At 43.5% G+C, this 15189-nt stretch overlaps 1 protein-coding gene across 1 annotated transcript in view; it reads left to right on the forward strand.

Moving 5' to 3' along the window:
• The first annotated feature begins 10286 nt into the window (after positions 1-10286).
• Positions 10287-15189, forward strand: part of MTK (S-methyl-5-thioribose kinase) — a 36703-nt gene continuing 31800 nt past the window's right edge. The window contains exons 1-2 of the mRNA XM_087402428.1: positions 10287-10593; positions 10868-11042. Of these exons, the coding sequence (XP_087258554.1) occupies positions 10323-10593; positions 10868-11042 (446 nt within the window). The 5' untranslated portion in view covers positions 10287-10322. The remainder of the gene's footprint in view (positions 10594-10867; positions 11043-15189) is intronic.

Below are 15189 nucleotides of genomic sequence, written 5' to 3' on the forward strand. Positions count from 1 at the left end.
CATGAATTAGAGCTATATGCCGTTGTCCATGCTTTGAAAACATGGAGACATTATTTGTATGGTTCAGAGTTCTATGTTGATGTTGATTATGATACTCTGAAACATTTCCGTAAACATCTTGAATTGAGAGGCCGCCAAGCTAGGTGGGCAGAACTCATGTACGAGTTTAACATGACGATTCGGTCCCAAAGAGGGAAGGAAAATAAAGTTGTTGATGCGTTTTCATGTATATGCATAATATGAGTTTCACGGTATTAGAGAGTGCTCTAATGACCGAGATTAGGGGAACTCAGAAGGTGGACGAGTTCGTCTAGAGCCTTTGGCCTAAGGCTTATGTGCTTAGCCCCGGGGAAAAAGGATGACCTGGCATCTAAAAAAGGCCAAACCTGTGCAGGGTATACCATAGTGGATGGTATGTTGAAACAATATGGCAAGGTAGTAGTACCTAATTAGAATGACCTCAAGCAGAGAGTCATTCAACAGTGCCATGATAGTTCGTGTGCGGGACACCCAGGATTCGAGAAGACGTATGATCTCATGAAACAAGATTTCTTTAGGCCTAGAATGAAAAAACATATTCATGAATTGTGACACGTTGTTTTTCGTGTCGAGTAAGGCAGAGCGCATGAAGCCACTTGGACTTTTACAGCCCTTGGAAATACCACTAGGTAGGTAGGAGAGCATTTTCATGGACTTTATAGTAGGTCTGATCACCACACAAGGTGGATATGATTCTATCCTTGTGGTGGTTGATTCTCTTACCAAGATGGCTCGCTTCATTCCGACTAGGGAGTCCGCAAGTCGCGGATTTGCTTATTAAGTATATATTTCGTATCCATGGATTACCCAGATTCATAGTGTCAGACAAGGACATTAAATTTACTAGTCATTTTTGGACTGCGGTGTTTGAGACACTAAGGACTGAGTTGGAAATGAGTAGTGGGATCATCCAAAAACGGATGGTCAGACAGAAATAGTCAACCAGAATTTAGAGGATATGCTTAGAGCATATGTTTCATTGAGGCAACATATGTGGGACAATTGGTTGCCATTGTTAGAATTGGCTTACAATGATAGAAAACCTTCCTCTATAGGAATGAGCCCGTTCGAGTTGAACTATGGTTATAGACTTGCAAATCCAACTACGGTTGGAATACCTTAGAAAGTGCCTAGTGCCGCGAACTATGTGGTTCAGATGCGGGAGATGCTAGCTGTTGTAAGAACTAGCATCCGCTAGGCTATGGATAGAGCTAAGGCGTATGCTGATGAAAATAGATATGTTAGAGAATTTAAGGAAGGAGAAGAAGTTTTTCTTAGAAATCCTTCACATTCTAAGTCTTTGATTGTAGGAGAGGGGATATTGTGGGCCGTGGTTAATTCTAAAAAGAATAGGCAAGGTGGCCTATAAATTAGAATTACCACAGGGTTGTAAGGTGCACCCAATATTTCATGTTTCTCTTTTTACACCCAGGTGACTCACTAATCGACGGTGTCGTTTTGTTTCAGGAGATAGATGACAATGCAAGAGGCAAACCAACAAGAAGGACCGAAGAACAAGGCAAGTACGCAATTGGAAGATACCCACGGTGTTGGTTGCATGTCATGGTCTACCTCTATCCGAGGCTACGTGGGAATCTGTGTACCAGATGCAGAGAGCATTCCCAGATTTATCATCGAGGACGCTGATGCTTGAAGAGGGAAGGAATGTTATGCTCGAGTTGAGATAACATGACCTCAAAAGGGTCAATGGACATTTTTCTTTAGGGGACCAACTGTTGTATTTTATTTTTATAGCGTTTCAAGTATATGGTTAAAGGAATCCATGTCAAGGTCCTCGGTGAGGGCGGATTGGCACTGACTAGATAATTCTACGATCAGGGGCCTAGGTGCACCGAAATGTGGAATTAAATGATATTCCAAGAGAGGGGTAAATGGTACACTTAAGGATGGCCCTAGGATTGTGACATGTGGCATGTAGAACCATCTAGGGAGGAGTGTGGGCTTTGTGTACAGCATGTAGAAGGATTAACGTATGATTTGGAATTGAGCTTGTTGGCACAGAGGTCGCTGGGAGGATTAACTGAGTGCCATCGCCTGTGATTTGTAAGGAGAAATCGTGTTTTTGCGTACCATTTTGCAGCTGGTTACGTTGTTCGTTTCATTATCACCCCGTTATTGTGGGTCATGGTTATTTCTAAAAAGAATAGGCAAAGTAGCCTATATTTTGGAATTGTCACAAGGTTGCTACATGTATCTAGCGTTTCATGTTTTGTTGTTTAATTTTTGCAATTATTGATTCATTAATTGATGGTATTGTTATGTTACAAGAGATGAGGGAGAATGCTGTGTGCAAATCAGCAAGAATCTTGGACTAGGGAGAAAGGCAAGTTCGAAATCGGATGATACCTAAAGCGCTCGTTGCATGGCATGGATTGCCTTTATCATAGGCTACTTGGGGATCCACTTGCTTGATCCGGAAAGCTCCTAGATTTTATGATCGAGGACACTGATGCTTGAAGCGGGATGGAGTGTTACGTTCTAGTTGGAATATAATATGAACTTGGAAGGTTTGGTGGACGTTAAGTCCTTGGAGAGAGAAAATAATTGTTTATTAATATAAAGGAGTATTCTGATGTAATGTTTTTTCCATAAGTTTGGTCAAGGGCTTTATGGTCAAGATCTTCGATGTGGGGTTTGACATGATTGGGTTGTTCAATAGACCAATGTGCATATTCATGCTAGGGACATGGTCATGCGCCCAGGGGCAAGAAATGACTGATGGACTTTAATGTAACTTCATAGAGGGCATGAAAAGTTAAGTGCATATATTTATGACAAGTTGCAAGAGAACCACTTTGGGAATTACCATCTAGGGAAATATGGGGTTGATGTGATCTCTATCCACAAAGAGAACTTGCGTGCATGTTAAAAAGTAGTAGTAAACTCTGTTGTAAAGGTGTGTTCAGTGTCACACAGGCTGGGAGCTGAAACGTCTCAAATGCCTGTGAGTCTTCTGCAGAATTTGTACAGGGTTAACCCAAAGCTTGACTGATAGGTTCAGATTGCTGCCTATGGTGGAGGTTTTTTTGAGTATGACACCTGAAAAAGGTACAATTGAAGGCTTTCCGGATCAATCTGAACTGAAGAAGCTGATTGTCAAAACTCTGTACGCATGTATGGTTTCTCCATTGAAGTTGAACAAGCAACTCAAGGAACTCAATGGGTTGAAGTGTTGAGGGGCACTACTAATTATTCCTCACTTGAGGCTGTGCATATCTTGTCAATGAGATGTTACTGTTCAACATGTATATTGGACCCTGGGGGAGTAATCAAGTGGGAGTATGGGGGGTCAGAAGGGCAAGACAAGGACTACGAGTGACTGTCTTCTCATTCCTACCCCTGAGTTGCTTTTTGACATAGTCCATGGCCTCTAGATATGTGGAATAATACATACATACCTATGTACATACGTATGTCCGTATGTCTCCTTTTTTGGAGGGGGGGGTGGGGGGGGAGGGGAGTGAAGGTTATGTCAAAGAACATTGTTATTGATCATTAGCAAGAGAAAAGCAGGCGAGGACTGCCTCTTGATTCCATGATTATGGCTATAGGCAAAGCAACCTAAGCGCAGACAAAAAACCGTTCCAAGTGATGCACGGTTTTATAGTGGTTGACCATGTGTGCCAATGCCACCTAGGGGAAAAAGTCAAAAGCACCCTGGTAGAGGCAACCAAACAGGTGGAGAATAATGCCATCTCTATCTTCTGTGCTGTTGCTACAGCACAGGGTCGTGTCTTCAGGTACACAAGAAGGACTCACAACCAACTTGTGCAAATTTTTAGGTGCCATGGCAACAATCTCAAATCTTTGTGCTAAATCTATCTTTCTAATTATTCCAATTATCATTTTGTACTAGGATTTTTGTCACGATGTGAATAATGTCATGTTCACCTATACTGAATATGATGCTGTCTGAAAGTGACGGTTAACTCCAAAAGGAGGCATTGTCAACCTCCAAGTCATGTGTGAGTTTTCCTTAAGGTCCTGCTATTTCATGCTTATACTGCTTCATGAAAGCTTGTTACTTTTAAACATAAGTAGCATTTTCCTCAACCTCACACAAACTTTTGGTGTATTTCTGTTTTCTATGCCACAAATTTTTGCAAACCCATGATAGATCATGAAACATGATTGCTGCAGTCTGTACCTTATGTTCGTTGTGTTGGGGAGTCTTGGCCTATGACCTCAGATCGTTCATACTATGAAGTATCAGCTCTAAAACACCATGGAAGCCTGTGTCCACAGCATGTACCAGAGGTTTACCACTTTGACCGTGACATGTCAACTATTGTTATGCGGTGTTTGGAGCCTCCACATATCATTTTACGGAAGTTATTGATCAAAGGCATAACTTATCCTCTTCTAGCAGACCACATGTCCGAGTACATGGCAAGAACACTCTTCCATACTTCTCTTCTAGCGATTTCAACTAAACTACATCGAGCTTCAGGTAGACAAATGCCTTGCGAAAATCCACCAAGCAACAATAAACCCTCTGCTTCCGTGATCTCGCCTCCTCGATGATACATCTGAGCGTCAGAATGTGGTCCATGGTTCCGTGATCACGTCGGAATCCGGCCTGTCCTGCTGCTCTGAGTCCTCGACACTCTGCAAGTCTGCTAACCTCGGAGTCAAGTACTGATGCATAAATCTTGGACATGACATGTCCAATCATAATGGTCCTGTAGTTCTCCGGGCTCATGGGATCCCCTGCGTTGTGGATGGGTGAGATAGTGTTAATGGTTCAAGTGTGTGGAAATCCCAAACAAACCGCTTCATTAAAAAGCTTTGCTAAGATCGGGCCTAGGAGGTCAGAGATCAGGAGGGATGTATGTTTGGGCAGCGGACTCACATTGGTTGGGCACAGTGGGACAGTGATTCAGCAGGGTCTTTTGGTCGCTGGAGTAGACTACCTATGGAGGCAGAGGTGAGGCTTCACGCCCTAGCGCATCTGAGAGGGACAGGGCAGCAGATGGGCGAGATCGACTTAGCCATTCCCGAGTCGTGGTGGGAAGGGCTTCACATTTGGAGAGACAGCAGATGGTTGGGGCAGTTTTCCTGTACTGGTGTTCCCTTGAGGATTTTGATGTAGTGCGACAGCACACACCCCGGCTTCTTTCGTGTAGGACCTGGAGGCCTACTTCAGCGCCTCACTGGGAGTGACCCTGAGATGGATGGGAGTCTTGATGGGATATACTGGCAAATGATTAGAGTGGTAGGACGCTTGGGGAAGGAGTGGCACATTCATCCTCCCAGTATCTCAAAGCAGGACGCCTCTAGATCGCGCCTCTGGCTATGGGAGGGTAGACCCCTGAGGGAGGTCCAGTGGGACCCGGGGGAGTGGTTCTGGCCCTCCAGGGATGGCCTAGCTGAGACGATAGATGAGGTGCCTTTCTTTTCCTAAACCACACGGATTGGCAGGAGACTTCAGATGGACTCATCGAGATGGACTCCCTCGAGGGAGAGACACTGGGTGACCCAGAGAGTGCCTCGGGATGTTCGCTCCAGGTTTTGGATGCGGTTGTGGTACAGCTTGCGGCTGAGGAAGATTTCATACTTCTTCTGGCTGGCAACCCACGGAGGCTTGCCCATTGGCCCGTGATTGGAGTAGATGCGAGTGGAGGGGCAATGCCATTGCTGCTCAGATGGTGTCTTGGAGTTTATTCTACACTGCCTAAGGAGTTATCGTAGCGCAGCGAGGATGTGGATGAGAGCCCTCAGGATCATGACACGCTTGCAGAGTCTTCACAGAGACTACACCTGGGGGATGGTGGCTTGGTTGACAGAGGGAGGACACGCGTTTCAGATTGATGAGATCTCCCCAGCATACCGGATACAGGGTCAGAGGATTCAGAGGATTGCACTTCACGAGGCAGCCCCCCCTGACGCCCTAGCTCCTCCTCCTCCTAGGGAAGATTGTGTTTGGGAGGTGGTAGCCAACATCACGGCTTGGAACATTTGGGTGGCTTGCTGCAGTCTTGTGATGGGAGAGCACTCGGTTTCACCCTCGGCTACCTTGGTTGCCATCTGACAGGATATCATTTACACTCTACGGTCCACCTGGGAGCGTGGGACTCCAGGCTCCAGGGCGACTATTGAGAGGCGTGCTCGTTTCTGTTGGGCTTGGCTTGCAGGTGTTTTCTACATCTTCACTCCGCGAGGGATTCGTTGGCTGTGTAGTGCCCCCACTCAGCTGTTAGCCCTAGTTTCCGAGATCCCCTAGGCAGTGAGCTGGGCTTCTCTGGAACAAGTCGGTTTTCCTTTCAACCTTTTTCGAGTTTTTTTCATACTCAGCACCTTCGGGGCTGTGGTCTTGTATGAAATCTTTCAAGCATTAATAGAAGGTTCCTTTCTTTGAAAAAAAAACAGAGAGTAGTGTTCAGTACTTTGAGGAAAGCCAGTGTGCATGGTAAGACTTGAATATTTAGAATTCATTATCACTCCTGAGGGGGTGAAAATGGATTCAAAGAAAGTGGCTACGATACTGACTTGGCCTATCCCTTGGAGTTTAACCACTTTGCGATCATTCTTGGGATTTGTTCAATTTTATCAAAGGCATATCAAAGGATATTCCGAGATAGTATCGCCATTGACTGGTCTGACCTCAGATAAAGTACCTTTTGTATGAGGACAGAGTCAACAAGAAGGTTCTAATGCCATAAAACAAGCTCTGGTCTTTGGACCAGTGTTAAAAAAGGTTGAGCTCCAGAATTAAATTTACTAGTCATTTTTGGACTGCGGTGTTTTAGGCACTAAGGACTGAGTTGGAAATGAGTAGTGGGATCATCCAAAAACGGATGGTCTGAGAGAAATAGTCAACCAGAATTTAGAGGATATGCTTAGAGCATATGTTTCATAGAGGCAACATATGTGGGACAATTGGTTGCCATTGTTAGAATTACAATGATAGAAAACCTTCCTTTATTGGAATGAGCCCGTTCGAGTTGAACTATGGTTATAGACCAGCAAATTCAACTACGGTTGGAATATCTTAGAAAGTGCCTAGTGCCGCGAACTATGTGGTTCAGATGCGGGAGATGCTAGCTGTTGCAAGAACTAACATCCGCTAGGCTATGGGTAGAGCTAAGGCGTATGCTGATGAAAATAGATATGTTAGAGAATTTAAGGAAGGAGAAGAAGTTTTTCTTAGAATTCCTTCACATTCTAAGTCTTTGATTGTAGGAGAGGGGATATTGTGGGCCGTGGTTAATTCTAAAAAGAATAGGCAAGGTGGCCTATAAATTAGAATTACCACAGGGTTGTAAGGTGCACCCAATATTTCATGTTTCTCGTTTGAAGGATTTTTTGCACCCAGGTGACTCACTAATCGACGGTGTCGTTTTGTTTCAGGAGATAGATGACAATGCAAGAGGCAAACCAACAAGAAGGACCGAAGAACAAGGCAAGTACGCAATTGGAAGATACCCACGGTGTTGGTTGCATGTCATGGTCTACCTCTATCCGAGGCTACGTGGGAATCTGTGTACCAGATGGAGAGAGCATTCCCAGATTTATCATCGAGGACGCTGATGCTTGAAGAGGGAAGGAATGTTATGCTCAAGCTGAGATAACATGACCTCAAAAGGGTCAATGGACATTTTTTTTAAGGGGACCAACTGTTGTATTTTATTTTTATAGCGTTTCAAGTATATGGTTAAAGGAATCCATGTCAAGGTTCTCGATGAGGGCGGATTGGCACTGACTAGATAATTCTACGATCAGGGGCCTAGATGCACCGAAATGTGGAATTAAATGATATTCCAAGAGAGGGGTAAATGGTACACCTAAGGATGGCCCTAGGATTGTGACATGTGGCATGTAGAACCATCTAGGGAGGAGTGTGGGCTTTGTGTACAGCATGTAGAAGGATTAACGTATGATTTGGAATTGAGCTTGTTGGCACAGAGGTCGCTGGGAGGATTAACTGAGTGCCATCGCCTGTGATTTGTAAGGAGAAATCGTGTTTTTGCGTACCATTTTGCAGCTGGTTACGTTGTTCGTTTCATTATCACCCCGTTATTGTGGGTCATGGTTATTTCTAAAAAGAATAGGCAAAGTAGCCTATATTTTGGAATTGTCACAAGGTTGCTACATGTATCTAGCATTTCATGTTTTGTTGTTGAAAATAATTTTTGCAATTATTGATTCATTAATTGATGGTATTGTTATGTTACAAGAGATGAGGGAGAATGCTGTGTGCAAATCAGCAAAAAGCTTGGACTAGGGAGAAAGGCAAGTTCGAAATCGGATGATACCTAAAGTGCTCGTTGCATGGCATGGACTGCCTTTATCATAGGCTACTTGGGGATCCACTTGCTTGATCCGGAAAGCTCCTAGATTTTATGATCCAGGACACTGATGCTTGAAGCGGGATGGAGTGTTACGTTCTAGTTGGAATATAATATGAACTTGGAAGGTTTGGTGGACATTAAGTCCTTGGAGAGAGAAAATAATTGTTTATCAATGTAAAGGAGTATTCTGATGTAATGTGTTTTCCATAAGTTTGGTCAAGGGCTTTATGGTCAAGATCTTCGATGTGGGGTTTGATATGACTGGGTTGTTCAATAGACCAATGTGCATATTCATGCTAGGGACATGGTCATGCGCCCAGGGGCAAGAAATGACTGATGGACTTTAATGTAACTTCATAGAGGGCATGAAAAGTTAAGTGCATATATTTATGACAAGTTGCAAGAGAACAACTTTGGGAATTACCATCTAGGGAAATATGGGGTTGATGTGATCTCTATCCACAAAGAGAACTTGCGTGCATGTTAAAAAGTAGTAGTAAACTCTGTTGTAAAGGTGTGTTCAGTGTCACACAGGCTGGGAGCTGAAACGTCTCAAATGCCTGTGAGTCTTCTGCAGAATTTGTACAGGGTTAACCCAAAGCTTGACTGATAGGTTCAGATTGCTGCCTATGGTGGAGGTTTTTTTGAGTTTGACACCTGAAAAAGGTACAATTGAAGGCTTTCCGGATCAATCTGAACTGAAGAAGCTGATTGTCAAAACTCTGTACGCATGTATGGTTTCTCCATTGAAGTTGAACAAGCAACTCAAGGAACTCAATGGGTTGAAGTGTTGAGGGGCACTACTAATTATTCCTCACTTGAGGCTGTGCATATCTCGTCAATGAGATGTTACGGTTCAACATGTACATTGGACCCTGGGGAAGTAATCCAGTGGGAGTATGGGGGGTCAGAAGGGCAAGACAAGGACTACGAGTGACCGTCTTCTCATTCCTACCCCTGAGTTGCTTTTTGACATAGTCCATGGCCTCTAGATATGTGGAATAATACATACATACATATGTACATACGTATGTCCGTATGTCTCCTTTTTTGGAGGGGGGGGAGGGGAGTGAAGGTTATGTCAAAGAACATTGTTATTTATCATTAGCAAGAGAAAAGCAGGCGAGGACTGCCTCTCGATTCCATGATTATGGCTATAGGCAAAGCAACCTAAGCACAGACAAAAAACCGTTCCAAGTGATGCACGGTTTTATAGTGGTTGACCGTGTGCGCCAATGCCACCTAGGGGAAAAAGTCAAAAGCACCCTGGTAGAGGCAACCAAACAGGTGGAGAATAATGCCATCTCTATCTTCTGTGCTGTTGCTACAGCACAGGGTCGTGTCTTCAGGTACACAAGAAGGACTCACAACCAACTTGTGCAAATTTTTAGGTGCCATGGCAACAATCTCAAATCTTTGTGCTAAAAGTCAAAAGCACCCTGGTAGAGGCAACCAAAGAGGTGGAGAATAATGCCATCTCTATCTTCAGCAACAGCACAGGGTCGTGTCTTCAGGTACACAAGAAGGACTCACAACCAACTTGTGCAAATTTTTAGGTGCCATGGCAACAATCTCAAATCTTTGTGCTAAATCTATCTTTCTAATTATTCAAATTATCATTTTGTATTAGGATTTTTGTCACGATGTGAATAATTTCATGTTCACCTATACTGAATATGATGCTGTCTGAAAGTGACGGTTTACTCCAAAAGGAGGCATTGTCAACCTCCAAGTCATGTGTGAGTTTTCCTTAAGGTCCTTCTATTGCATGCTTATACTGCTTCATGAAAGCTTGTTACTTTTAAACATAAGTAGCATTTTCCTCAACCTCACACAAACTTTTGGTGTATTTCTTCATAAAGCATTTTGGTGTTTTCTATGCCACAAATTTTTGCAAACCCATGATAAGATCTTGAAACATGATTGCTGCAGTCTGTACCTTATGTTCGTTTAGTTGGGGAGTCTTGGCCTATGACCTCAGATCGTTCATACTATGAAGTATCAGCTCTAAAACACCATGGAAGCCTTTGTCCACAGCATGTGCCAGAGGTTTACCACTTTGACCGTGGCATGTCAACTATTGTTATGCGGTATTTGGAGCCTCCACATATCATTTTACGGAAGGGATTGATCAAAGGCATAACTTATCCTCTTCTAGCAGACCACATGTCCGAGTACATGGCAAGAACACTCTTCCATACTTCTCTTCTAGCGATTTCAACTAAACTACATCGAGCTTCAGGTAGACATCCATTTGTTCTGGCTTAGCTACTCATTCGATCAAGCTTTGCCATTCATTTGTTATTCATTTTTCTGATCATGGCAAAGGCAGTTGGCAAGATTGCAAAACAATAAATTTTTTTTGTTAGGATATGTTATGCATCCTTCAAGAGAAAATCCATGGAAATTGATTTTCTGTTGGAAATATCTTTGCATTTTTCAATTCTTATTTTATCATCTGAGAAATATAGGTTTTGAATCGTGGCTTGGTCTCATTCAGCGCTGTTGTTGCTCAGTGGCTGAGTTTTGTGGTAATGTGGAGCTCTGTAGACTCACAGAGCAGGTTATATTTACGGAGCCCTATATGGAAGCGTCTAACAATCGGTGGACATCTCCACAACTCGATCATGAGGTCAAAAAGCTGCAAGAGGATGAGTTGCTAAAGCTCGAGATAGCAGATCTCAAGGCTAAGTACAGTGCTGTGCCCCCAATCCAGTGTTTTGTGACTATTTGCTTTCTTCTGTTTGGACTTCTTGTGAGTTAGAGTAGAGGGCTCCTTCAAAATAACAAAGTGTTTATGTGACAGGAAATGCGAATCTAAGTAGTTTTACAATTAGGAGATAAAGACAATAAAACTGCCTGTATGTATTACTTAATGTGGCAGTTATTCTCCCCTGCCCCATGAATAGACGACAATTTGTTTTTTTAATAAATATTTTGGTGACATTTCTGTTTACTGCATAATTTTTAAGAAAAGGTATCTGCCTTCCAATAATTGATTGGACACTATATCACCGAAGTGTACATATGACCATATTGTAGACAAGTCCAAATCGTTGCATACGTGTTCTTGACTTCAGAAAGTTTTTAATACTGTGCCATTATGATCGCTTTTCCCAGAAGTCTTTTGGAGAAAGAGCACGTGGAGCTCTATTGGCTTTTCTTGCAATATACTAAAATTGGAAAAGAAATTAAGTAGAAACTCAGCTGTCCTCATAGGGCTATCTTTTTCCCCAGAGAAAAGAACTGTCTATTAGAAACTTTAAAAGATAATACAAAGGATCAGCTATTCGTGAGGCGCTGACCAAAAGAAAGTGCTAGCTGTTCTGCAGCCTGCTTCTCAGGCTCCACCTCACTGCTTAGTGTATCCCAGATGCAAGCGCCAACATCTAGGGTGGAGGCCAATAGATCCCTTGATCCGTGAAAATTTAAGGCGCCTGTCGGCATGTCTTTCTAATCCCTTCTGTACCCTGCTTCCAAATACCTTGCAAGTTGTAGATGATATCATGCTAGGTATTGACAAAGGTCGCTGCAGGCCGTATCTGCTGTCCCCCCATCACCAAAGTGCATCATGCTACCCCAATATCCTAGGCCGTAATGCTGGCAACTGTCTCTCGAATGCCAATGCAAGTTGTGTAAGAGAAGAAGGGCACCTACTTTGTGCTAAAATGACTTTCTCGGGTCCCACTGTACCTGTCTTAGTGGTCTACCCTCCATCTTCATCCCAAATGGCAAACCAGTTTGATCCTTTGCCACTCAAGGGAGTTTAAGAGCCGATCCTTCATTGAATTTCCATGCTTGGGCTCTCACTTCAACTGAAGCATACGTCTAAGGCCTCTACTTTAGAAGATCGGGTAAGGTAGATCAATGCCATAGTCCACGAAGAAGACTGTGAGTGGGACTAAATCGTGCTATGGCATTTGAAACCATGCTAAGCTTGCCCCCCATGCTTTTGGGATGGCCACGTCAATCTCCGCCATTTTGCTGCTAGCCCCTCGTACCCGCTCCTTGGGCTGCTGGGGGAGCCAACTCCATATCCCCATGGAGCTAGTAGGTTTGCTATCTCTCTATGTGCAGCTGATATTCATACATTGGCCTAGCATACGACCCTCTTGATCTCATACCTTTGAATGCCAGATCAAGGGCTGCCACTCTATTCTTCTCTACATAGGGAGGTGGATGTGGGATCCTTAAGTACGTGATAGTACATACCTTCAAATTAAAAAAAATTTACTTGCTTTTTTCTATGCTACTTGAAATAAAGAGGGATCACTTTGAATTACTCCCTCAACCTATGAAGTTGAAAATCGTTCTATGGGACACCCAACCATCGATAATCCCAACATATGGAGTAAATGGGATTTGAACATATATATATATTTTAGATTAGATGACAAGGAAACATGACTCCCAACTAATAAGCTATATTAAATGACATGGACAATATAGTGTGAAATAAGAGGGTGTATTTCCAAAGGTAAGGAGTCGTCCAAAAGGAGGATAATGATTGAGTAGACCTATGAATGGTTAGGGTACATGGAAGGGATCATTGGATACCTCAACCTTTATATGGACTTCCATCATCCACAATGTTTTATAAAGATGACCCCAAACAATGCACTCAATTACAGACTGCCAGCTGCAAGATGTCTTCCAAAAACCACTTTATATCTTCATAGGAAAACCAATTTGAAGATCCGAGCTGCAAGCGCCTGCCAATGCACATGGTTTATGTAAAGAAAAAAAACTAACTTTGGCTGCATTGGTAGGGCCAGCCATTGCCATTCTAGATCCCGGCAAGCCTTTGGAAGAGGGTTGTTCACTTGATGTTAGTGTCCCCACTAGGAGCATCCTCTTTCAGTCGTGGTTTTTCTATGATAAATTATTAGGGTTACGAATGGAGTTATGACTCTTGAAAAGTATGTAGGGGGGAGGCGGGTGAGTCAGAGCAAAGGGCTCCTTTAAAATAACGAAGTGGGTGATGTGACACGGGAATTGATTTGAAGTACGTTTACATTTAAGAGTTGAAGACAATAAAACTGCCTCTATAGGTTTGGTCCAAATGCGGCCTATTGAGAAACATTGCCACACTCTTGTCATGCTTCTCATCAATGGTGGACCTTACTTGTAAGAGGGGCCATGTGAAAATCCATAATGATTGTTGCCATTGTGCCCCTTTGTGAGGTTTATCCCTTAGAAGGCCCTATTGAAGCAGGAGTCTCTAGGGGTAAGACTTGGTACAATGAGCTTGCCAAAGAGGGATTTGCTTTGCATTTTTGGGTCAAGAATACGAAGATCTCCATCTTCTTGGGGCATAATCATGCAGGAAACTTGGCCTGAGTGTTTTGTGGTGACATTAGTACCCACCCACTAGAAATTGCGCACCAAGCGCATAAGCTGCCTCATGCATTCTTGTTGAAAGCACCACCAACCGGTAGCCAAAGGACTTGGTGGACATGCAAATCTCTCATTGCCAAGGATAATCTAGCCGAGCTCTAGTATTAGAAGTTAACGGCGTGCACTTTCTAGCAATCGATATGTCTAACATCACCTGACATCCCAATATCTCACCATCTATGCGCGGGCAACATTGGCGTTGGTTCCCTACTAGTCTAGGTCCTATGGTTTGGATCATCCTTTCCCCCTATTGTACCCATCTGGTTCCAGATGAATGGTAGAAGAACTCTGCCCATTTGACCTCCATGATCTATAGCTCGACTCTAGCACACGTATTAGTTCGTGAATGCCAGGTTATTGCTTCTTGAGACTCTCAATGGAGACAAGGTTGCATCACAAATCCTAGTGCTACTCACATAGAGACTGCCATTGGCTCAGTGCTTGTTCTAGAATGGCAGCACTACTCCAATATATGAACTCTACAGTCCACTATGGCCATCCAACATGTGGGGGGATCCTCTACACACTAGATCTATGAGATAACCTCCCTCACCTCCTCCTCTTGGTGAGGAAGTCAGGATCAACCACTTCCCACATGATAAACTTTGTCCTAGCTACTCCAACGAGAGGACTAGATGGGTATGATCAAATATCATTGTATGTACTAGGATTCTTATGGAGCCCCCTCTCCACATAGCACAATCCCCAATATAAAACCGATCCAATCTCTCTAAGAAGCTTTGCATCAATGATGCCCAAAGGAGAAACTAAGGCTACCCTACAAGCGAGAGAACTCTCCCCTACCAAGGATCTTTGTCTTTTACATAAAAGATAATTTTCAGTAGACCTAGGTATCTCTGACACATCCACATGCTACCAAGATGGATTTCTACAAAGAGCATTTTGTCCTTCTGACCAAGGATGGTTTTATTCAGTCACAGGGGTACTTGTAGCAAATTCATCTATCACATGCAGTATGGATAGCCATGGGTCAGCTTTGGACATCATGCCGTAGGTTCCCATCCCACTGAGAGGGGCACGTGGGAGCAACACAATTTCTCCACTAGTGGTCAGGACCCATAGCATGAGGCAGAGTTTATGAGAATTAAAGGGAACCTCCAACAGTCTTTTGACTTCAAGACCTTTGCAACAATGAGAAGGGACAGATCTGCCTCCTTTTACAACCATTTGTTCAAGGATGAAGAGCTTACCTTGAGGTATAGGCTGCATGGGAGGAGGTTTTAGGTCTTGGTGAACGACTAATTGCCTCTCCTCTTTTCCTTAGACACTTTTTGTGAAACACCCACAACCAGGTCAAGTGATGTCATGATATGGTAAAATGAACAAGTCAAGTGACGTCATGCTATAACATCATCAACTTGGGTTATAGCTCCAAGTCAGACCTCGACATCGAGGGATGGTTTCGCCGCATAACAACCCA

This window comes from Dipteris shenzhenensis, chromosome 31 (genome assembly GCF_047967505.1).
Source record: "Dipteris shenzhenensis isolate YYH24624 ecotype China chromosome 31, Dip_SZ_1.0, whole genome shotgun sequence".
NCBI classification, from domain to species: domain Eukaryota; kingdom Viridiplantae; phylum Streptophyta; class Polypodiopsida; order Gleicheniales; family Dipteridaceae; genus Dipteris; species Dipteris shenzhenensis.